The sequence below is a fragment of the Malania oleifera genome, chromosome 8, assembly GCF_029873635.1.
Source record: "Malania oleifera isolate guangnan ecotype guangnan chromosome 8, ASM2987363v1, whole genome shotgun sequence".
Classification (NCBI taxonomy): domain Eukaryota; kingdom Viridiplantae; phylum Streptophyta; class Magnoliopsida; order Santalales; family Ximeniaceae; genus Malania; species Malania oleifera.
The window spans coordinates 11,193,259-11,218,585 of NC_080424.1; the positions used below are offsets into that span (position 1 = coordinate 11,193,259).

The 25,327-nt window shown below is 39.0% G+C and overlaps 2 protein-coding genes across 14 annotated transcripts in view; both read right to left on the bottom strand.

Moving 5' to 3' along the window:
- The window catches only part of LOC131162430 (uncharacterized), a 55,047-nt gene that overhangs the window by 13,936 nt on the left and 15,784 nt on the right, over positions 1 to 25,327 (bottom strand). For 3 of the 13 annotated variants that reach the window (XR_009138800.1, XR_009138796.1, XR_009138805.1), the window contains one exon: positions 1,598 to 1,649. The exons of 8 other annotated variants lie outside the window; for them this stretch is intronic. The gene's annotated coding sequence lies outside the window, so the exon portion shown is untranslated. Of the gene's footprint in view, positions 1 to 673; positions 834 to 1,597; positions 1,650 to 2,617; positions 2,723 to 25,327 lie in introns of all 13 variants that reach the window. 2 more of the 13 variants (XR_009138797.1, XR_009138799.1) reach the window with 2 other exon arrangements.
- LOC131162580 (uncharacterized) lies at positions 6,955 to 7,937 on the bottom strand. The gene is made up of 2 exons (XM_058119195.1): positions 7,392 to 7,937; positions 6,955 to 7,239 (listed from the first exon to the last, which is right to left on the bottom strand). Exons 1-2 carry the CDS (start codon positions 7,935 to 7,937, stop codon positions 6,955 to 6,957), a joined length of 831 nt encoding a protein of 276 aa, XP_057975178.1.

The following is a 25,327-nucleotide window of genomic DNA, read 5'->3' on the forward strand; positions in this document are numbered from 1 at the left end:
TGTAAGTTGAACATATTGTTGTTAACATTAATCTGCAAAGGATATTGTTAATCTTGTGTTTTGGTTTCATGCTTAGGATTGTTTGTTGGTATAGTTGTTGGCTGAAATATTTAGAGGACGTGTTAAATAAGTTTTAAAATTAACTAAGTTTCCGCACAAAAATTTTAAAATACCCAATTCACCCCCCTCTTGGGATTACACCATTACTTTCATTGTCTTCATCCATAACTAAAGCAAAAGGATGAGAACTCAACGTATACCTGTTCTCATACAGAATTTCCGTAGTTTCTCCCTATACCTTTTATTACCACTATACACTTGGTAGCACCACCTCCCTTCTATAGAACTCGCCACAAACTCACCTAGATACCCTTATTTTCTTTGCTGAACCTTGAAAAGGCAAAAAAATAAAGCTTTTCCATTTGGCTCCATACTGCATCCTGCTTTCTAATGCCTTTTAGTAAAAATTGAACACAAAATAAACTCAGTCATCTTTAATCAAACGTTTATCTGCCAAAAAAATTTCTGGTAACCAATTGAACACATACTACATGACACTGCATAGCAGGAACAAACAATAGAGGATGGCTGCTTCCATCACAATTCATAACAGTGGGGGCAGCTGCTTCCATCTCAACGACTTTGAACAAATGCCAAAATTTTACTCAAATACCTTTTATTACCACTATATACTTGGTAGCACTGCCTCCTTTCTGTAGAACCTGCCACAAAACTCCCCTAGCTGCCCTTCTTTTCTTTGCTGAACCTTGGAAAGGCCAAAAAATGAAAAAGATTTTCCATTTGGCTCCATACTGCATCCTGCTTTCTAATGCCTTCTAGTAAACATTGAACACAAATGAAACTTAGTCATCTTTCTAGTCAAACGTCTCTCTGCCAAAAAGATTTATGGTAACCAATTGAACACATACTAAATGTAACTCCATACCAGAAGCAAATAATAGAGACTGCCAAAAAGATTTCTGGTAACCAATTGAACACATACTACATGTAATTCCATACCAGGAGTAAACAATAGAGACAGGTTGCTTCCATCACAATCCATAGCAATAGAGGCAAGCTGCTTCCATCTCAATGACTTCAGAACGAATGCCAAATATTTAGCTCAAAAATTAAGACACTGTAAATTCAAAAAGCACTGTTTTAAATCATAGAGGCAGGCTGCTTCCATCACAATCTGTAACCACAGCTGACCAATGATCAGTTGCGTCTCACATATGACTGCCTTCTCACTGACATAAGCAATTGAGGTATTTCTAAGAGTTGTGAGATGGTGACACTCTTATGAGCAATTATTTTCCAACAAGAAGGGATTAGAATTTCAGGCTCCTGGATAAATTGCCATGAAACTGGGTGAATTATCATGAGTAAATACAGAAAACTGTAAAAATAAAATTTGAGGGAAGGGGATAATAGGTTCTAGAAAGAACACATTGGCAGCATGTTTTGGAATAATTTGAGTTTTGGAAAAAATATTGTTACAACTTTCCTATAAAATTGAGACATGGAAAAAATATTGTCCAAACAATTGAATCAGATGCAATAATATTCAATGAAAATTATTGTGTATACCGTATACCTTAGAAAAACAAGTGTCTAATGCTCCCAGCAGACAAAAACTTTGCGGAGCTCTTCAAAAAAAAAAAAAGTAAAATAAATAACAGAGCATGATAAAGTTAAGACCAGGTGAGCTTCAAAAGCCATATACATAGTCAGATTAGAAAATGCCTTTATACGACTCGGACTGGAGAGTTAGTGCTGAATAAAAATTGCAACCATAATATAACCTATACAGATGTACTCCGATGGTCAAACTACGAGCCAAACACCTGTGTGCACTTTTAAAAAAGGGTAGAAAACTTATGAAGTCGTAACTAAATAACACTCTGATAAAGAAGTTAACATAACTTGGGTTTTAGAATTGGCGCACAAACATTAATCAGAAATCCTCTGATATTAAATCAACTTGCATAGTTCCATTAGGAATTCAGAAAAAAATACAAACAAGTTCTACAATTTATCCCTACAAATTTAGGAAATGTAACTTAAGGACACTAGATTGAAACCTATCCACACTCCATTACTCTTCATAAATATGCCTACTTTTTTTTGAAGTTCAGAACTCCAGTAAGACCAACCACCAGTTTATTCATCTTTAGCAGGAAGAAAAAAATAAAAATAAAATTAATTAAGGAGGGACTCTGCCAGAAGAACACCTTCATGGCATCTTCTAACTTTATAACATGAATGTGAAAAGCATGCAATAGGCAGTCTAATATAAGACCAACGTCAACCCAAATTTCAATTCCAATTCACCTCTCCTTAAAACTAGCACACATGGGGTCTTTTATAGGTTTTCCAATGCTGAGACAACAAGAAAAGCAATTTTAGAATCTAATTCAACAAAAATGCTAACTTCTTACATAAAAAATATCCTAAAATCTTGAAGATATTACCTAAATAAGTAAAATTAGTAAAAATATAATTCATCTTAATATGTGTTGCAGTCATTTCTCCCCCAGTTGGGACTTGAGAAGAATTTGACTTCAAATTTGAACAATACAAAGATTGAAGAACCAAGATCACAAGCAATAATTACCTTCAGTACATCTTCCTAGACTGCCTTTTTTTTTTTTTTTCCAATTAATAATGGAAATGAGAGTTGCAAAGAAAGGAGTTGAGTTCGTTCATCCTGGCATCAAGCCTGTCCAGTAAAGAGGTCAAATTAATAACCATTTTTAACCTCTGTTCTATTGAAGGCGAACAATCAAAATGGGACTGATTCAAACTGGATCAGTGGAGAAATTGGATTTGAAATGCCTTTTTACCATCTTTAAACCCGCTTTCTTTCTTCACACAATCAAACAAGAGGCCAGACTTCTGATGACAGTAGCATAGACCAGGGTGTGAACAATATGCTAATAGCAATAAAATAACCAATGTTGCAACTGAGACAATAGGCTGCGGCAAAATTTAAGGGCGTAAGCGAGTTAAGCCTACTTGCTATTCAGGCTCAACTCGCTCTCTAACTCGACTCAGTTTCTACTCGAGCTTGAGTCAAGCTTGAGTTATTCGAGTAGCTTAACAAGTTAAGTTCGAAATTTGTAATACTACTTGCAAACTTAATCAAGCCTGGTCAAACTTTCTGTAATTTAATTTTTTTTATATTATATAAGTCATATAATATTTAATTTATACATACATTTAATACTATATACAAATTATGTTATTTTTAAATTAATATGCAATCCAGTTGACTTGCAGCCAAGTCAAGTTAAAGCTCAACAATTTTGTACTTGATCAAGTTCAAGTCACGTTTCTATCTCAATTCTCAATATGTTCGAGTTGAGTCGAGTTCAAATATCCCATTGTGTCAACTTGACTCAAATACATCCAAAGGCAAGATTGAACAGCATGCTGATGACCAACTACTGCCAATGAACCATCAGCAGTGACACAAATGGTTGAAGAAGAAGATGGTAAAAAGAAAACCACCACAAGAGACAAAATGGAAAGGAAGACTTCTTACTGCTCAGAGCTCCACTTGTAGTTGATGAGTTACAGCTCATATTCAGAAGGTTGCCAAGTTGAAGCAAAATCAGTAAGGAAGGTTTTGCACAGAGGGCAAGAGGCCAACGACATAGAGTGCAACACATATTCATCTGCATTGTGACCATTGAAGGGTAATCAACTTAGCAATGGATCAAATTTACAGGAGATTGAATAATACCCATAAGATTCGGCTTGTTAAGGTGGGTACGAGGGTTAATGCAACACCCATGTCAAAGAAAGTTGTTACTAAGGTGAAGTGCTTGCATTGCTTGAACATATATATTACAAGATACTGAATCACCCAGTTCAGGCTTCAAATGCTAGTCCAGGACTAAAAAGCTCCTAAGGGCTGATATTCGGCAAGGTGAAGATAACAGAGTTGCATTTCATATTTAGTGAGTGATCTATTTGAAGTCTGAATGAGAGAGGAAGTTTAACGTGGAGAACAAGAGGCCACTTTCTGGCCTCCTGCCCTCTACAAAACCTTTCCAAATTCCAAGTGATGGAAGGCAGTGCATGATGGGGGTACAGGGTGCCAACCAGTAGAGTATAGTATGTTGAGCCAAGGTGCAATGTCCATGCAATATACATTGCTAATGAGAGTATTTGGGGTTTTCAATGGAAGCTTTTTGTATTTTTAGCCAAAAGGTAAAACCCTACGACAGTTCTCATTTTACGGCATAGTGGATTTGGCAAGGACTCCATGAACATAAGTACCATATAAAGTTGTTGCCTCTCTCTCTCCCACACTGGTCATTTTCACAACAACAGCAAAATGGGTTGGAGTTATGATCAAAAGACAATATGGCTTCGAGAATAAGAGCATAAAGAGAGTTGAGGATTTAGGCTTTTGGGATTACATGACAAATTGGATAGTGGTTATCAGTCCTGGATCAAGGTTTCACTATAACCAAAATTAGTGTTCAATTTAATGTGCTAGGGTATTAATTCCTAGGAAAATTTGGAGATCAACTACTGACTGAGACTGTTAATGGCAATTTACAGTAGGCAGAGGTACAGAGACATGGCTTGTGGACTAGGTGATCAGAGTAATAGAGGTGATGGTGTTGATTAGAAAGATTGGATTATCACTATGGTAGAAATGGTAGTACAATGGCAATGGCAGTGACCACAAATGCAATTTAACTTAAAATCAAATGGTTTTGACTTAAAAACTTCAGTAGACCTGTGAATCAACACATTTTGAGGTAAAATCATGAACCTTGCAAATAGCACTTAGTCACATTGATCAGTCTACCCTAACACCATTTCATGTAAAAAAAGGACGCCCCCACCAGCTATTAAAAAAAAAAAAACTTAATTCAACTTTCCTTAAAACTAGTGCATGTGGCTTTTATAGGCTTAAAAGGCAGAAAATATAAAAGCATAAAACACTAAAACAACCTAGAATCTTCATATATTACCTAAATAAAATTACTTAATTAGGAAAATAAAAATAAAATAAAATTTACAAAAATATAATTCCTCTTGCCTCTATGTTGCATCAAAGTCTCGAGTTCAAAATCTTACATCCTTAAATTAAGATTGCACACAAAGATTTCAAGACAAAATGGATAAAAAAAATTAACAATTTGCTTTACTGATTTTGAAAATGGGATTACAATCTCTGGAATTATCTTTACAAGAAAAGAATTAAAAAAAAAAAATTGATCTTCTCCACTTTGGCATTTTGGTAGGAATACGTTGAACAACATTGGAATTCACAAACAGAAATCATGTTCTTATGTTCTGGAGAGCTTAAGGATTTAATCTTGGAGGTTGAAGTATTTCGAGGGCTTTTTCTGATGCTCGAATCTGCCAGAACTTCCCCACAGCAAAGACGCACCTTGGAAGCCTTGAATGCACCTTTATTTATAAAGGTTTGAGGAGAAGAATTGTATTTTGGTGCAAACCTTCCTCAGTGGACATATGATCGCTCTTATTGAAGAATTATTAATAAATTATTATCCACCTGTTTTTTTTTCTAATTTTATTAGAGATAGAGAAGTATACTTAACTTGATGTACATGGGCTTAAGTGAAACATGGCTTTGTTTTGCTAGCTATTTTAATATCATTTAAAGCATCGATTGATGACACATGCACTAATTTACTGGCCTGACTACATCTTTAATGAAGCACAAGATATTTGGAAAATCTTTATCTGTCCTCCCTAGCATTCATTTTTTATTACCAGTTTTGGGGGGGAAAAAAACATTCATTTTTTATTTGTCCTCAATAGCAATCATTTGGATTAATTTAATGAGACATGGCAGTCTCAAACTTTGTTTTGAACTTTTCTTCTATCAGCACAGAAAAGTAATTTTACAAGAGAAAACAGGGCATCAAGGGGACGACAAACAGTACAGAGAGAACAGCAAAAGAACAAATACCTGATCAAGGGAGTACATCAAGGAAATCAAGAATTACAGTGAAGTCTCTCCTAGGCAACCCATGGTGCCAACTAGAGATCATAAACATCCAGCTATCCAAGACAGTCTGCATAGAACAAAGCTTCAACTCAAAAGGCCTTCTATTTATTTCTATCCAAACAGCCCAAAAAATAGCAAGGGGGATGAGGGAAATGGCACTCCTATTGGACTTGTTGGAGCAGATCCCTTTCCAAGGTGAAACTTCATCCTCAACCAAATCTGCCATGACCCATTCAGCTTGACCATGGAAATGACTAAGCTCCAATCCTGGTCCAAGAGCAGTGGAGAATGATGTGGTTCACTGATTCCGCTTCTTAAAGGCACAAAAACACCTATTCACAGTAGTCAAACCTTTCTTTTGGATATTATCTAAGGTGAGGATCTTTCCCCAGAACAGCATCCAAGGTGAAAAAAGCAACTTTCAAAGGGGCTGCTGTTTTCCAAACAAGCTTCCAAGGAAAATTGGTCACGCACTGCGCCAGCCTGCAAAGGTGATTATAATGAGACTTGACAGTAATAATACCCTCCTTGCTCAGGGTCCAAACAGCCTCGTTGGAAGAGGACTGGCTCTGAACATGATAGAGGCTGCTATAGAAATTAATAATAGCATCAATCCCAGTCATAAACACTCCTGATCAAGAGAATGTCCAGAAGGTCCCATTATTAGTGCTTTCCCAATGGTGACAAATGAGGGCATTTTTATTGCAGGCAAGCCTGTAAATGGTCAGGAAATAAGCGCTAAGCTGGTATTTGCCACACCAAATATCATGCCAAAAAAAATATATCCTCCCCATTACCCACACTGAAGTGTATGTGAGAGAAGAAATTCTCCCAGTCTCTGGATGAATTTCCAAACAGCTGCACCATTGCCTTCGATAACCTCTTTAGAGATCCAACCATTATGATGAACACAATATTTAGTTGCAATAACATCCCTCCAAAAATAATTTCTCTCATACATGCCACAGCCATTTTCCTAAGAGAGCCTTGTTGAAGGTGAGGAGGGATCTAAGTTTGAGCCCTTCCGTTTGCATAGGTCGCTTGACAAGCCCCCATTTTACAACATCATACTCGAACTCTTCTCCTGTGTTCCCCCAAAGGAATCTTTTTTGGATCCCTTCCAATCTTTTGGAAATAGCACTAGGGATGGGGAACAAAGTCATAAAGTATGTAACAGTCTTAGGCCCAACTCCGGTGAGGTATTGCCCACCTTGGCCCACTGGCCTTATGGGTTTGTCCTATAAAAGGCATCTCACATAGTCGATGCCCAAACCATCCTTATATGCCCAAGATCTCTCTAGTACACATCCGATGTGGGACCATGATAGGCTCTCTCGTCCAATCTATGATGCCCTCGTCAAAATGGCTTACACCTTTGTGTAGGACCTACCCACATAATAGTACCCCCCAGGGTGGCTCTGATACCAAATGTAACGGTCTTGGACCCAACTTCGATGAGGCATGGTCCACTGACAGGAAGATCAGCTAAACTGCTTTTGATGAGCGTGAATCTGCCACCCTTTGAGATATAGTTGCTTTTCCATCCAGCTAGTTTCCTTCCAAAACTGCCAATTATGGGATCCCAAACACCCTTGTCTTTAAACTTGGCACCTAGGGGGAGGCCCAGGTAAGAAATGGGAAAGATCCCAAGATTACAGCCTAAGATGCCTGCAAGAAAAGGTCCATTATCACTAGGCCCCATTGGGATGATTTCTCTTTTATCCAAATTCTCCTTTAGACCTATAACTGCCTTGAAACCAAGAAGAATGCATATGAGGTTAAGGATTTGGACAAGGTCATCATAGCAAATAATAATAGTATCATTTGCAAAAAGCAAGTGGGAGATCACTAGGATCTCGTTGTTCCATTCGATGATAAGCCCCTTAAGCAGGCCACCTTCATTGGCTTTGACTAACATATGGCTCAAAACTTCCATAACTAAGGTCTTAAATTTTGATTTTGATTCAAAGTTTGAAGCTCCAAATGTACGGAAATTTCAACGAAAATTTCGATTTCAATGTCATTTTCGATTTGAAAAAAATAACGAAGATTAGTAGTAAAGAATGGAATTCTTTTATGAAACTTTAGAAATTGTTAATAAACGTAATAATATAAGTTTTAGGACTAATATATAACAAGTTAAATACATCTGTGTTGTGTATGAGGTGGAAAAGTTGTAATATTATGTGTATCATACATATTTGTAATATAATGTGCATTAAACATATTCAGTTAATACAAATGAAATTCCTAAATTATTTAAATATTATTTATTATACATATAATAATAATTTAGAGATGAATAGTTTGATTAAAAATGTTGTTGTAAGTTTATTTTTCATACAATTCAAAAGCCTTTGTAATAATAATGTATTTGTTTCAACAAAAAAATAAAATAAATTAAGAGAGAAATTTCACTTCATTCCAAAATCTCTCATTTGAATTCCGCGGAAATTTCATTCCATAGTTACAATTTTGACAAGTTTTGCTAAAATTTCGAGATTTCGATAAATTTTAGATGATTCATTGAAATTTCAACGAAACTTATGTAAAATGGAAATTGAATGCCATTTCGATTTTGAGGATGATAGAAATCAAAAATTTTTATGGAAATTTTGACAATTTCATACAAATTTAAGGCCATGTCCATAACCAAGATAAACAAAAAAGGGGAGAGGAAATCTCCTTGAAGCAAACCACGCGAAGATATAAAGAGCTCCGTGGGGCTGCCATTAATAAGCACTAAAAATGAGGGTGTAGATATGCACTGATTGATCCAATGGCACCAAATTTCCCCAAAACCAATCCTTCTAAAAATAAAAAATAGAAAACGGATCTCTTAGAAAAGACATGGCACACTTTTTATAAAGGTTTTTATATGTTTATTCCTGCCTTTAATATGACCTATCACCTTTTGTCAAATTTACCCTTCTAAGAAACAACCTCTCAAGATTTTGGGAGGCAAAGTGGACAGGTCTCAAAAATTTAATAATTAATGAGGTAACTTCACTCGCTTTGATAATTCCTTACCCAATGAAAACTAAATTAACTTCTCGTAGTTTGACAAGGTCAATTATGAAATTTAGGAGTTAGCTTCTTTCCTTCTAAAACGATCACCATTAAATAAGTTTATCATAGCTAGTTAAAAATTTTATCAATAGTCTTTGTAGACTCGAGGCATAGAGGATCCATGGGGTTGCAAGCAGGTTGATAAGAGTGATTTTAGCTTCCTTAGTATCTTCAAACCCTTTCTCCTTCAGCTTGCTAATGTTAACATATAAAAGGGATACGAGTTGCTTCTCTAAACTCCTTTGGCATTCCCATAAATTAATAGAGATTCTAGGCTTTTGCACAAGTAGGTCTTTTTGTGAGTTTGAATTAGGTCTTCTCCTCACTTCCTTGGGTGTTGACTTATTTCTTAGTTTCTTCACCACTCTAGACCTATTTAAATTGTACAATAGGTCGATTTTTCTTTCACCCTTTTTCGGTAACAAAGATCCACCCCTTGTTGTCCTAGCTTGTCATTACTTTGCAATAGGCATCAAGCCCAATATCATGAAAATCAACCTATTAGAACTAATTCAAATACTGATTTTGTCGAGAAGCCAGAGTTTGATTTGTGGAAGGATCAGTTTTCAGTTCCACAGTCCAAATAAACCTCATTTACCGTTGAAATGAAAGGCTAAAGTTAGAAATAAACTTTCTATAATGCCAAGTTTGATGTTACAATTTCTTTTGCAAATTCCATTTGCCTTTTGCATGTAATTCTATGATTTTATCCTTCAACAAAAAATACCTCCCAATAGGGTGGCTAACCAAACAATGTTACTTGCAGTAGTTATGGCCATTCACCCAACTTCCTCAAGACGTTTCATTAGGCAATTCAACAAACTTAGATGAGGATCCTCAACAGTTTTCATATATTGGAGTTAGGGAATCGGTTTTCCAATTATAGCTTCCCTTTAAAAAAAAAATTCCATTTACCTTCCCGTTGGTACGAAGAAGGCTTCTTGCTTCTTGCCAGTGTCAGCAAGAATTTGATCAGTCTAGTGCTTCATTAACCACTTCCTTCCAGCTCTTGAGTTTTGGCCGCCCCCGCCCCCGCCCCCGCCCCTTGGAGATCCATGAAGAGAAAAACCACTTCTAGAGGGGCGTAATTGCTGTCAAGTATGGCCTCACTCATAATGGTTGGACCTCAAAAGTTTTAAAAGAAGCTCACAGTACTAGTGGTTGGAGATATATTAGAAAAGGATGGGAGATTTTCTTCCCTCTCGTCTATTTTCACATGGGGAATGCAGAGAACGTGTTCTTCTAGCATGATATCTGGTGTGGCAAATCCCAACTCAAATCCTCTTTTCCTTCCATCTTCATACTTGCATATGAGAAAGATGCCTTTGGCAGCCAAGACACAGAATTCACCATTGAAGGGATTGTTTAGGATATTCCTATGAATAGGAACGCTCTTAATTAGGAACTTGATACTCTTACAGATTTTTTCAAGTCTCTATGAGACTCATTGTTAGGCTAATTCTGATGAACCCAAATGGGCTTTGAGCAAAGATAAAACTTCACTGTCAACTCCTACAAACACCCTAGTTCCACAGCTGAGAGCAGCACTAACTTCCCTTGGAAGCTGATTTGGAATTCAAGGGTTGCCATTTTCACATGGGAAGTTACTCTTGGAACAATTCTTACCATGGACAATCTACACGAAAAAGGTTTCCTTCTTGTCAATAGATGCTTTTTATGCCTGGAGCGGGAGGTATCGATTGATCATGTCCTTTTGCATTTTTCATGGACCAACAAATTATGTAACTTAGCCATCTCCATCGTAAATCAAAAGTAGGCCACTGCAGCCACACTCATTAGTCCTCCTCTTTCCAACATTCCCATTCATTTAGTCCCTAGGGTACTTGAGAGGTTGATGCGTGATTTCTTTGGTCTGGTTTTAGGGAGAAAAAAAGGGACCACCTTGTTAGCTAGGTGTGGTTAGAAGACCTTGTATATGAATGGAGACTAAGACTTGGTAATGTTGTATCTAAAACATCCCTCTAATTGGAAAATGGTTGTGTGGATTCTTCTCAAAGATTAATTTCATACGGCACTAGGTGACTAAAAAAGTAAGGGGTTCATCGGAATTGGTGGGATACTAGAGGAAGTGGCATTGTTTCTCATGTGACTATGCGAGGCCTTGGAAGTTTGTTCCCAAGGTTGCTTGCTTGTGCACGAGCTGCCCTCTTTTTTTTTTCCCTTCGAGTTTCTTTCACTGAATCTTTTTCCTTCACCTATTTTTTATAGAAAACAAAGAAATTTTATGAAATAGAAAAGAAAGTACAAAAAGGAGCATAAAAAACGGGGCTTCCTCTCTAGATACACTCACTCTACTAGGAGTATAATCACTTAGACGTTCTGTTAAAATTAATCTATTTGCCTCTTGTCGTACCGACTCTGGCAAAAGATTCTTCAATCTCAGTATTGAATCATAGTCCAAAGCATGGATGATTTTATTTTTCTGTGAATATACATGGCATATCACTCCAACAAAATCCCCCATAGTGCAGCAAAAAGCCACACGTCCACTGTTGGAGATGTGGCTCATATTTGAGTGGAACACATGTGCCGGGGAAGCATAGTGATGCAAATAACAAAGAAGGAGGCTGCAGGAGGAAAACCATCGACGGTTCATCGATGGTTTTGTTCGGTGGAAGTCACGGATTTTGAATCGGGAGATCAATAGATTGGGAGATTTTTGAGGATTTTCCTCCGAGGATTGCTACATGAGTGTTTTATATGTAGTCTTAAGTCTTTTGTACGCACAAGGTTAGTATATAAACTATATTTGTAACCCTTGTTTGATGAGATAGTGAAAATCAGCCGCTTGCTCCCGTGGAAGTAGGCAAATTGCCAAACCACATAATTTCTTGTGTCATGTGTTCTTATTGGTTGATTTTATTCTCTTTGTGGTTGATTTTTAATTTTCGTATATTCATCGTTGAGTGCTTGCATTACTTATTCTGAATTCATTCGAGTTTGAAAGTTTTTGCTGCGCATTCTTATCAACAATTGGTATCAGAGCTATTGGTTGCAATGGCATGGAATTCTTCTGCAAAGTTCGACATAGGTAAGTTCGATGGAACGGGAAATTTCAAACTTTGGCAAAGGAGGGTTAAAGACGTGTTGGTGCAGCAAGGTATGGTGAAGGCACTATACGGAAAGAAGCCAAAAGGCATGGACGACACGAGTTAGAAGGAGTTGGAAGTAAAGGCTATGTCTACTATCACGCTTTGTCTAGCCAATGACATGATCTATCACGTCATGGATGAGGAATCGCCGACAGCAATTTGGCTAAAACTGGAGAACCAGTCTATGTACAAGTCTTTATCGAACAAGTTGTATCGTAAGCAAAGACTTTACGGGCTTAAGATGGCAGAGGGTTCAAACCTGAATCAACACATCAACTCAATCAGATCATCAGCGATCTGAAGCGAGTTGATGTGAAGTTCGAGGATGAAGACAAGGCATTGATGCTACTAAATTCCCTACCAACGTCTCCTACGTATGAGAATCTGGTTATGACTCTGACATAGGAGAAAGAAACCCTGGAGTTGGAGGATATCACAAGAGCATTATTGGGGTTCCATCAGAGGAAGAAGGCCAGCAATGAGAGTTCACAAGGTGAAGAGCTCGTAGCAAAGGCTAATTAAGATCGTGGGAAAGGCAAGTCTTGGAGCGGATCGAGTAATAATAAAACTCAGTCGCAGTCCAGAATGAGGAAGGATGTTCAGTGCTTTAAGTGCAGGAAAATAGGGCATATAAGACCGGAGTGTCTAGAGTGAAAGAAGGGGAATGCAAAAACTCAAGAGAGTTCATCAAAATCTGCGAATGTAATGAAAGGAGACTCAGAGAGCAGTAATTGTGATATGTTTTATGCTTCATCGAGTTCAAAACGCCTCATGGATTCTTGGATCCTAGACTCAAGATGTTCTTTTCACATGATGCCCAACTATTATACTTGGTGTATTTCCAAGAGAGGGGGTGAATTGGAATTTTAAAACTTTTTCACCTAGGTTGATCTATGCAACAACGGTATGTACACAACCTAGGATCAGTCTACACAATTTCCAAATGCGTAGATAAATATACTGTGGAAATTAAGTCAAACGCATCATTCACCCATAACATACACGTGCGGTAAATATAAAATGCAGAAATATAAGCAAACACACGATATGTTATCGGGGTTCGGCCAACTGTGCTTACGTCCCCGCCTCAAGCTCGCAAGCTTGAGGATTCCACTAATAGCTCACTTAAGGGTGGAGCGGCACCTTTTACAACCAGGTCAAATTAACACAAGGCTGACCTCAACCTTAACCAAATCAATTAGCGGGGCTGACCTCAACCTACACGCCTTAACAGGATGACGCACCTAGCTTTCCTAACCGGATCTAAGCCAATCCGAGACTATTCCAGGACTAGTCTCCCTCTTCAGGCCCGTGCCTGGAAATACAACCAAAGTGTATTACAATCAAATGGTACAGTGATTGTGCTTTCGTGTAAAGCAGATATGTACCCAGATGCGCGCAATAACATACACCACAATATGATTCAATATGTAAGCTCAATGTGGTCTAAGATGTCAACTCTCAAATAGATTTACTATCGTTGTAATGAGTGCGTGAGAGTGCAAACCTAAATGATCTTTGTATCACAAGATATTCAATCTAAGTGCTCAAACAAAGATATTATCCAAACTTCATATATTTCAATCAACAAGTTTTCTCAATATATATACGCATATGAAGCTCTAGCAATGTATAAGTTTGGTTTGCAAAAAGAGTTTAATCTTTGTATTCAACTATAGATATAAATCAATGAATATTGCAACAAAAATTTTTCTCACACAAACAAATATCTCTCGAAAGATTTATCAAAACAAAGCACACTAGATATTTGAAAGTATTTTGAAAATGTTTTGCAACCAAAAAACAAATACAATCTTCTTAAGATGTTGCAATGAAGGTGCAAATCTTAGAAGATCTATCAAAGTCTTCTTAGGATAGACTTATTAACAAAGTCTCCTAAGAATACTTAGGTTTAGCTCTCAATGAAAATAAATCAATCAAAAAATGAATGGGAGAGCAAACCTATTAAATATAAACACTCAATCGACTTACAGAGGATTTAAGAGATTGAAGAAGGTAAGCATGAGTGAATGGGGATTGGATATGAGTATTATAGGATTTAGGATTTTTAGAAAATTTCTCTTAATCGATATTTTTAATCCCATGCTAATTATCCCAAATGAGGGGGTATTTATAGACAACCCTTGAAATATAACCGTTGAGGACCTATTGGGAATAATTAGGAAAGTTTAATGACCTTTCAAATATTTTAACCCTGTTTAAAACATTTAATCGAGGTAAAAAAATAGGAGCAACCCGAGAGGTCCGGTCGACCAGAAATGGTTCGGTCAACCAGGACTCAAATGACTAGGTCGACCAGGGGTATTTTGAACTAAAAGGCTCGGTCGACCGGAGAGAGAGATTTCCCCAAATCCGAGTTTCGGTCGACCAGGGCATTTTGAACTGCCTGGTTCGGTCGACCATATCACTGGGAATTCTCCCGAGAACCCTTCGGTCGACCAGGTAGTTGGAGTACAAAATTGGTCGGTTGACCGGGAGGTCAAAATGTTGACTTCTAGGTGGTTCGATCGACCGGGGTCAAATGAACTACAGGATCTCGGTCGACCGGGACCTAGGTCAACGGTTGACCCAGGGATGGTTCGGTCGACCAGGCCAAGAATGAACTGATTTGGCCGGTCGACCGAAAGTGCACCAAGTGTGCATTTCGGCCCCGTCTTAACACAATAAAGCCCTATTTAAGTGCCTAACAAATATATGTGAATATGTGTGTGTCCTAGGGTCACTCGGGTCCAAAATAGAGACACCGAAAAAATCTGGTGTCGGTCGACCTTACACCCTAGGTCTTTCTAAGGTCCTTTCTCATTCATGATTTGGTTTGAGCTTACGTAGTAAATCATACATGTGATGTGTGTGAGCTTATTACAAACCCAATACCTACTTACTATTACAGACCAATATAAATATATTACAATGAATATGATTTGGTCTTCAAGCTTTTCTTGCTTTGTGCACATCTTGATCTTATCACCCTTAGTTCCTGCACAAAACCTCAAACACTCATTAGATACAATGAGTATTTGTCATAATCAAAATCGGGCGTGACCAATAAGGTCAACACCAACAAAGCCTAATTAACCACTTACAAATTGGTGAGTTCTGGTTTCATTTTGATGGGAAACGATGCGGCCTGCAAAGTTGTCAGAATGGCGGATATCAAAATCAAGATGTATGATGTTGTGGTAAGGATGTTATGTGATATAAGGCATGTACCTAATCTACAGAAAAAAGTGATTTCATTGGTTTTGGATTGTAACGGCTATAGTTACAAGTCCGAAAGTGAGATAATGAAGGTGTAAAAAGGTGTCTTGAATGGTGATAAAAGGGCACAGGTTACCAGGGAATATCTGTACACTGCTAGGTAACATAGTTGTACGTGGAGCTGCAGCTGCAAATTCTGAGTCAGGTAATACGGTTTTGTGTAAAACAACCACACACAAAATAGAAGGTATTCTTAACTACATTGTTTTGGATGTTTGGGGACTGGTGAGGGTAGCATCACGGGTTAAACATAGGTACTTTGTGAGTTTATCACGAAAGGTCTGGGGGTACTTTATGCGGCACAAGTTGGAGATGTTTGCCAGGTTTAACTTGTGGCTAAGGTGGAAAACCAGACCGAGAGAAAGTTCCTCAGGTCAGACATTGGAACTGAGTACATTGGTGTTCATGGAGTTTTGTGAGCATGGCAGGTTGTATGTAGGGCTTGCAAGGAACTTCTTGGCAAAGTTAGTGAGTATGGCGTGTTTCTTGATTAACCGATCGTCAAGGGTATCACTAGATGGGAGAGTTTCAGGAGAGGTTTTGACAAATTATGCAGTAGACTTCTCTAGTTTAAGAGAGTTTGGAGGTTCAACCATGCACGTTTCTAGTGAGGTGAGATCTAAGCTTGGTGAAATGTCTAGACGGTACACCTTTCTGGGGTATCAGAAAGGGGGGTTCAAGCTGTGGGATCCAACGGCAAACAAGGTGGAGATCAGTGGAAACATGGTTTTTGAGATTAAAACCATAATGCGGCGTACTTGGGTAGATGAAGAGAAACAGGTGCCAGAAAGTTGCAGTAGCAATGAGCATGTTGTGCACATGAAGTTGGAGACTCAGAGCAGAAATGCAGGGAGTTCTAGCTCAGAAGACCTACAATATCACAGTATAAACTGGAGCAAAAAAGAGATTATGATGCAGGTGGAGTTACAAACTCAAGACAGAGATGACATCATTTATATTGCAAGGAGTTCAAACTCGAGAAACCAGCAAGATCACAATGGGCCCAAATGCACTATCAGGACATCGCCCAGATATGAGTTTGATGATCTAATGTCTTATGCATTCATTACTACCAGCAAGGTTCCTACTATTTTTCAAGAAGCAGTGTACAGCAAAGGGAAAAATAGATGGATAAGTGCTATGGTGGAGGAGATGGTGTTACTGCATAAGAATCAGATATGGGAGTTGGCGGAGCTTCCAGAGGGGAAGAGGACGATAGGATGCAAGTGGGTAATTATTTTATTGTTTAATGTGAATAACATATCGATTTCTGGGAAGATTTTGACTGAGGATAATCAGTTAGAAACTCTGTTGAGAAAGTTATTTGCATTGAAGGTTTTGGGTACAGCCAAGAAGATTCTTGGGTTAGTGATTCGCAAGGAGAAAGTTGCAGGGAGATTGGGGCTATCTCAGGGTAGCTTTGTGGACAAAATTTCAAGGAGATTGTGGTCATCTCAGAGTGATTTTGCGGAGAAGGTGTTGGAGAGGTTTAACATGGTTAAATCAGTCACCAATACCCCGTTGGCAAATCAATTTAATTTTTCTACCGCTCGGTACCAAAGGACGAACGGTGATGCTCAGGACATGTCAAAGGTCTCCTACGTCAGTGCAGTGGGGTGCTTTGGCGGGCAACAGAGCAATCTGTCAGTTGTGAGATTCTTGGATGTAGACTACACAGAGGACTTGGATGACAGAAGGTCTACAACAGGGTATGTTGTGGGAGGGCCTATTTGTTGGAAATCTAGGGTACAGTCTCAGGTTGCACTTTCAACAACTAAGTCGGAGTACTTGGCAGTGGCTAATGCTACCAAGGTAGCATTGTGGTTTAAAGGATCGTTCAAGGAGTTGGGTGTTCAATTAGGTGGAGTTCCTATTACCACAGACAAGTTCAAGCGTCGCTTGGACTTGGTTTACGTCTCCAAGTACTAGACGGGAGGCGGTCCCAATCTACTGTCCCGGGTGGATCAGCGAGGTTATGCTTTCGGATTTCTCCTAAGTGGTGAGTATTCACCACGGTGGAGATTGTTGGAGATGTGGCTCATATTTGAGTGGAATGCATGCACCAGGGAAGCATGGTGATGCAAAAAACAAGGAAGGAAGTTGCAGAAGGAAAACCATCGACGGTTTACTCTCAGTGGTTAACCGTCGACGGTTAGTCAATGATTTACTCTCGGTGGTTAACCATCGACGGTTTTCCTGAAACCGTCGACGGTTCTGTTCGGCGCAAGTCACAGATTTTAAATCGGGAGATTAGTAGATTAAGAGATTTCGGAGGATTTCCCTCCGGGGATTCTTACAGGAGTGTTTTAGATGTAGTCTAAGTATTCCATACGCATAGGATTAGTATATAAACTATATTTGTAACCCTTGCTTGATGAGATAGTGAAAATCAGCCGCTTGCTCCCATGGACATAGGCAAATTGCAGAACCATGTAATTTCTTGTGTCGTGTGTTCTTATTGCTTGATTTTATTCTCTTTGCAGTTGATTGTTAATTTCCGTATATTCATCGTTGAGTGCTTGCATTACTTGTTCCAAATTGATTCGAGTTTGTGAGTTTCTACTGCGCATTCGTATCAACATCCACGATGCCACGCCATAGCTATTCCTCTCAAAATATGAGAAAAGGTAGCCAATAGAGCCTCCCCGACTCTAAACACACCCAATTCTCTCCAAATAGTCCAAATAAATTATTCCACACCCTCCACAATAAGGAACAATGAAGGAACAAATGAGAGATGGATTCTAAACTATCAAAACATAAAGAACAAACATCTAGATATAAAGCCCTAAAAGGCCTCCTTCACCTCCTAAAAGCTCCTTCCCCAATCATTTTCCTCAGAGCGACATTATTTGGAAGGTGAAGGTTCCCTTTAATATCCACAATTTGATCTAGATTCAAGACTATGGCTCTCAATAGGATTAATATGCATGATTTATTACAGGTTAGAGGACCCTATAACACTCAATATTGAAATGTGCATGATGTTTCCTGAGTCTAATGACACAAACTCACACTTTTTTCCTCATTGTGAAGCAGGGAACCATTTACAAAGTGCTCTTTTTGCTTGTTCTAGTGAAGCATGGGCGGTGCCTTTGCTTTAAAAGCTCCTTCCCCAATCATTTTCCTTGGAGCCACATCATTTGGAAGGCAAAGGTTCCTTGTGATCAAGATTTTGGAATTTGGCTTTCAATAAGATTAATGTGCATGATTTATTACAGGTTAGAAGACCCTATAAGACTCAATGTTGAAATGTACATGATATGCCTTGAGTCTAATAACACAAACTCACACATTTTTCTTCATTTTCAGATGACAAACCATCTACAAAGTGCTCTTTTTTCATGTTTTGGTGAAGCATGGGTGGTGCTTGGGCTGTGGACCATTTCTTGCTAGTGAGATATTGAGGCTTTGAATCAAGTAGAAAGGGAAAAGCAGTATGGAGTTGGGCAGTTTTTGCTCTTATATGGAACCTTTGAAGAGAGATACGAGAATCTTCGAGGATTGCACAACCTCTCATTTGTTATGGGATATAGCATTATAGTGTTTTCGGCTTCTTTTTGGGTCCATTTATTAGGGGTTTTCTGGGGATGACACTGTTCCACCTTTAAAGGAACTGGAGGGCAGCTTTAATGTGTTTTTTCTTATAGTTTTTTTTGGAGGACATCTTGTTCTCCTCTCATTGTACTTCGTTTGCTCTCTTTTAATATTTATTTTATTATAAAAAAAAAATGAATAGGAAACAAAATCAATACGATAATAAAATTTAAGAGAAAAAAAAAAGTGAGCCTCCCCTAAGCTTTGATGCTAAGTGTCTCTTTTGATTTCCTATTTTCTTGCCAAGAGTCTATTTTTTCTCAATGGGGGCAAAGCTGCCATCACTACAAAACCAAACCCTAAGTTCCTTAACCCTATGCCTCTCCATCAACTTGGGAGTACCTATTAGATTACCACTTCACTTAAAAGCTTAAGCTATTAGGTTGTGGACCAACATTATATCAAGCTTCAACTCTCCCATGCATACGCAGCCCAACAACACATGGAGAGATAAACAAATGATAAATAATTCCCATTATATGGAATACAATAATTTTTAATCACACAATAAATGTAAGCAACAAGACTAGAATCAAGGTCCTCCTTGCAACTTGGCTCTAATACCATGTTAAACACTTAAGCTGATAGGTTGTAGGCCAACAATGCATATCAAGCTTTAACAGTACCAGTCATACCTCGGCAAGCTAGAATAACCATTAGAGTCGATAAAAATCCACTTGACATCACTTCCAGAGGTCAGTGTGGTTTGACACCTCCCTTGAACTTTTCGAAAAGCCAACACCATGACCCGAATCAGCCATAACCCATTTGCCCACCTCTACAAGATTGTCTCCAGCGACCATCTGACATGCTGATCGCTGGCCAGCAGCTAGACACCATGCTTCGGTGCATGGGGCTTCATTAAGGCTTTTTTTTGCTCTTACATGGTTTTTTAAAAGTTTTGAATCTTTCTGAAATTCCGAAATTTCCATCGGAAAATACCAAAATTTCTAATTTTCAGTTGAAATTATTCAAAACAGATTTGAAAGTGAGTTCCATTCGGTACCCTCCGAAACTCGAAACTTTTTTGTAGTGACCGAAATTTAAGCCCTTGCTCCTCAATTATAAAAGAAACCTTTAAACCTTCCATCAAAAAGGGAGCTATGTATAATAATCCCCAAGCAAATCATTTGATTCAGATACATAGCCACACTATTCTCAAATCTCACCCAAAAACAAACCGCCCTTGTCTGCAAAATTCACAAATATCAATACAATCATTATCGACGGTGACCAATTATCGTGCCTGCTGTAAATGCTAGGTAGCCAAATGCAGAGCAGATAACTGCTGAAAGCATCTCGGTAGTAAGCCCACCCCAACGAGAGCTCTCTTATTCTAAATTCCTCAAGGCGTCTCTAGTAGCACAACCAAGTTAACGATGGGTCCAAAACCCCTGGGGTGATGAAGCACAAAAATTTTGAGAACTGTAGCGATGGGTCCTCTACCCCTGCAGTGATGAAGCACAAAAATTTTGAGAACTGAAGAAGGTCATAGCGGGACAAGTTGTTTACCATTACAATAGGTGTCAAGTGAAAGTGCAGTGATGTATGCAACTGAGGCATCCTTTCCTTCTCCTTACCCTTGCTACTCCTCAAATTTGTACCTCCCTTCTAAATACTCTAGGGATTCACAAAAGAGAAATTATTTTCAGCATTTATTTTTTTATATGAAAAGAAAAAAAAAATAATGGAAAAAGAATTTAAAGGGGGGGAGAATAAGATATCTTCTGATAAAAATCTAGGACAAACCAGAAAATCATCAAGCCACCAGAGAAGGAGGTGGCTAACAAATCTTCCACCAAAAAAGGACAAACCAACTCTCTCCATAATACCAAACAGTTTGTTCCAAATCCTTCAAGCAAATTCGCAATGCAAAAGAACATGAGATGCTGTATCGGAACTCCTATATAACAAAGCACGCAAACATCTAGAGAGAAAGCCTTCAAAGGTCTCCTAATCTGCAGCAAGTTATTGGTATTAATTTTACTAAGCACAACCAACCATGTAAAAGCCTTAATTTTTTAGGGAACTTTGACCTTCCAAATATAGGATAAAGTGGAAAAGAAGAATATGAACAAGTTGTCGAATTATTAAGTAAAACGGAAGACTTCAAGACAAGGATAGGTCTCTCCCTCTATTTATAAATATATGTCAAGTACATACCAATGACCAAAATACCTTACTAACTCACACTTACTACATAACACTAACTCATACTAATAATGCTAAATGACCATTAATACTCTCCCTCAAGTTGCAGCATAGATACCACATACCACTAGCTTGTTACAAATGAATTTAACATGATCACCCCCAAGCTACATGAATAAATCAGCCAGCTGCAAATCAGACGTCACATGAGTGGTTGTAATGAGCTTTTGCACAAGTTTCTCCAGAACAAAGTGGCAATCAACTTCAATGTGTATTATCCACTCATGAAAGACCGTGTTAGAGGCAATATGAATAGCATCTTGGTTATCACACACCTCTATAGGCCAAGAATGTGGAAAACCCAATTCTTCCAACATGTTCTTCAACCAAACAAGTTCACATGTAGTGTGAGCCATGGCCCTATACTCTTATTCAACACTTGACCTAGACACCACTGTTTCATTCTTACTCTTCCAAGAAACCAAGTTACCCCCAACAAAGATACAATATACAGTTGTAGATATTCTATCGAAAGGTGACCCAGCCTAATATGCATCTATATATTCCTAAATATAAGTGTGACCATGATCCTAATATAAGAGACCTCTTTCGAGGGCACTTCTGAGATATCTCAAGATGCAAATTACTGCATCCCATTGACTTGTTCTCAAAGAATCAAGAAAAAGACTCAAAACACTTCTTGTGAAAGATATATCCGGTCCAGTAAATATGAGATAATTTAACTCTCCAACAAGTCTCCAGTACCATCCTGGGTCAAGCAATAAATCACCCATATCTACCACTAACTTACTGCTACGATCCATGTATCAACGGGCTTGAATCCTAACAATCTAGTCTCATCAAGAAATTAAGAACACACTTCCTTTTTGACAAGATGGTTCCCACACGAGATCTTGATACTTCAATACCTAAGAAGTACTTTAATGGTCCCAAACCTTTGGTCTAAAACTTAGATTGTAAGAAATGCTTTAGGCCTTAGATACCTTGATCATCATCACTGGTAATAACAATATCATCAACAAACACAACAAGGAGAATCCTGTCGAATGGAATGATGATAAAATATAGACTGAGGATGCACACTATTGAAGACCAAACTCAAGAACTATAGCAGTAAAACAAACAAACCATGCTCTCGGAGATTATTTTAAACCTAGAATGATTTCTTGAGCCAACACACTGAACTTGACTCCCCCTAAGCAACAAACACAAGTGGTTGCTCCATATAGACTGATTACATGCTAAAACTGCATAATTAGGCATCTTAATCCAGTCATTAGAGCTTCTATTTTTAATTAAATGCCTAATTACGTCTAATATTTTAACAAAGTGCCACATTTATGATTTCTGAGTTTTATTGAACAATTTATGAATTTTTGGCAATTTTTTATCGTAGGAAAATTCCCAAGAGTCAAAACCGGCACTAGTTCATAATTCGCGCATAACTTTCCTGTCTGAGCTCCGATTGAGACGATTCAAATTTCTCAAGAAAGACGAGAGGATTATCTACAACTTCCATGTTTTGAGTTTCGAGAGAAACATGCTCCAGGAAGATCAAGATCGGCCGTGATCGCGGAGAAAAAAAATGAAAAAAATATATATATTAAACTACTTGATGTGACCCGGTGTCACGGTCTACCTTTTTCACACCGTTGTGAAGGGCCTTGCGGCGCTAGCTAAAGCACTCTTGCTTAACTAGCCAGCCTTTTGTTTACCAACATTCATCCACGAAGCACTTTCATTAACATTCAATCAGATAGCAGCGGAAATAATAATCAATTCATGAAAGCCGTGGCAACCAAGCAGTAAATATTGAAGCAAACGTAATTCATTAACAAATCCTCCGTTGACATGTTGTACTTAGCGAGGGAGGCAAGTAGGCTAAGCACGTTGACAATTGCTAGTGAGTTTTACAATGATTGATGAACACTCACCCTCCCCTAAAGAGCTTTCTAGGCCATTCTCACTCTAGCACTAGGAAACATCAAAGTGACCGAGGAGTCATACTGCCTTATTTGGCTTACAATGAAATAAATACTAGAAAATAACCCTACACTAGTATTTACATGATGGAAACCCATCCCAAACACACGAGATAAGCGGTCATAGGCAAGCATAATGCCCTGAACAAGCTTAGCCCGTGACATTCTCCCCCACTTATGCGGTCGACGTCCTCGTAGACTTTTGGCGATAGGTACACTTCAACTTTGTCCACGAATGGCTTCAAATCTTCCGCAGAAATCCAGCTGATTTCTTTATCATCAAGGCACTTCCATTTCACTAGGAACTTCTGCCGCTTCTTCCTTGGGGATATGAGCTTTCTGTCTGCAAGGATCTCTTTAACATTCTGTCTGTCAGGTTGCACTGTCTTCAACTCTGCGCTGTTTGACTGACTTCTGCTCAGGTTGTTGGTGTTGGCGTTGAATGGCTTGAGGCAGTTGACATGAGACTGCGGTCTTCTCTCTTGATCTGCCCACTTCTTCATCTGCTCAAAAGCTTTCTACAGATAGGCTTGGGCAAACTTTGCATTCTGTCTCCCTTCACTAGTGAAGATGTACGCCCTGGGACTCTTTCGTCTGTACGGCTCGCCCACTGTGTGAGGTAACAGTGGCAGCTGGCCTGTAACAAGCACAAAAGGGCTCTTGATGGTTATTGAGCACCTTTGGGCGTTGCCACAGAACGGAGCCACATCAAGTAGTTGCACGCCATTCTTCTGGTTGTCGTTGACAAAATGGCACAAGTACTCATCTAGCAGCTCTCTGAATCTCTTCATCTGTTCGTCTGTCTGTCGATGATAACTCGAAGAGATGTCAAGGTGTGACCTAAATATCCTGAAAAACTCTGTTAAGAAGTTGTCAGTGAACATTAAATCTTGGTCACAAATAGTAACTTGGGGAACACCCCAATGTTTCACAATAGTCACGAGGAACAATTGTGTCGTCCCCTCTGCCGAACAGTACTTTGGTGCGGCCATGAAAGTACCATACTTCTTCCGCTCCCCCTTGTCTTGTTGGCAAGTGAGACAAGTTTTGGTATAATCAACCACATCATCCCGCGTGTGCGGCCAATAATACCTTCCCAGTAGTCCTGTCATTGGAGTCATTCTCCGCGAATACCCCTTAACGAACTTCCTGCAGTATCCAGTAAGGCCAAGAAAGGAACGCAACTCCTTCACTGTCGTGGGGATCTTCCGTTCTTGAATCATCCTTACCTTCTCCATACCCCTCCGGATACGACCTTGTTCAACGACTTGACCAAGGAATTTGTTGCTCCGCCGAGCGAAAGAGAAATTCTCCTTCTTCAAATTCAGACTGTTTCCCTTCAGCCTGTCGAACACCTTCCGTAGATGCTCTTCATGTTTCCTCTGAAACGACACCGATGCTCCCAACGGTGTTTTGGAAGGGCGAACACATCCCGCTTCCACTTCATCAAGTTGTTTCCCCAACTCTACTATCTCTGTAGGCGCAATCCAACATGGCCTTTTAGCAGGTGGTTTCACTCCTGATAACAACTTGATCCCTTGCTCCACAGTCCGTCGTGAAGGCAAATTTTGAGGCAGCTTATCTGGCAACACCTCCTTATCCTCATCCAACATCGCTTGGATGGTCGTAGGCTCCAGCTCTTGGCCTACTTCTTTGTCTACCACCACCGTGGCTAGACGTGTCTGCTCACCCTTACCCAATCCTTCATTGAGTTGAATGGCTGAAAGGGACTTCCCTTCGTCTCCTTTCGTTGCAACGACTTGCACCATGCACGAGTGATCTCCCATCAGACACAGGGAACCAGCCGAAGGCATCAGCACTGCCCTCGTCCCCATTAGGAACTCCATTCCTAGAATGACTGGATAGTCATCCAATGGCATCGCTGTGAAATTCGCATGACCTTCCCACTGTCCAAGCTTTATAGCCACTTGCTTGGCTACTCCCAGAGTAGGCTGGGCTACAGAGTTAACTGCTTTCATGCGTCCTGTATCCTTCTCTAAGGATAAGTTGAGTCTTCCTGCTTCCAACTGCGAAACAAAATTATGAGTAGCTCCCGTATCCACCATAGCGCGAGTACTCTTCCCATTTATCCTCAAGTCCACAAACATTAACCC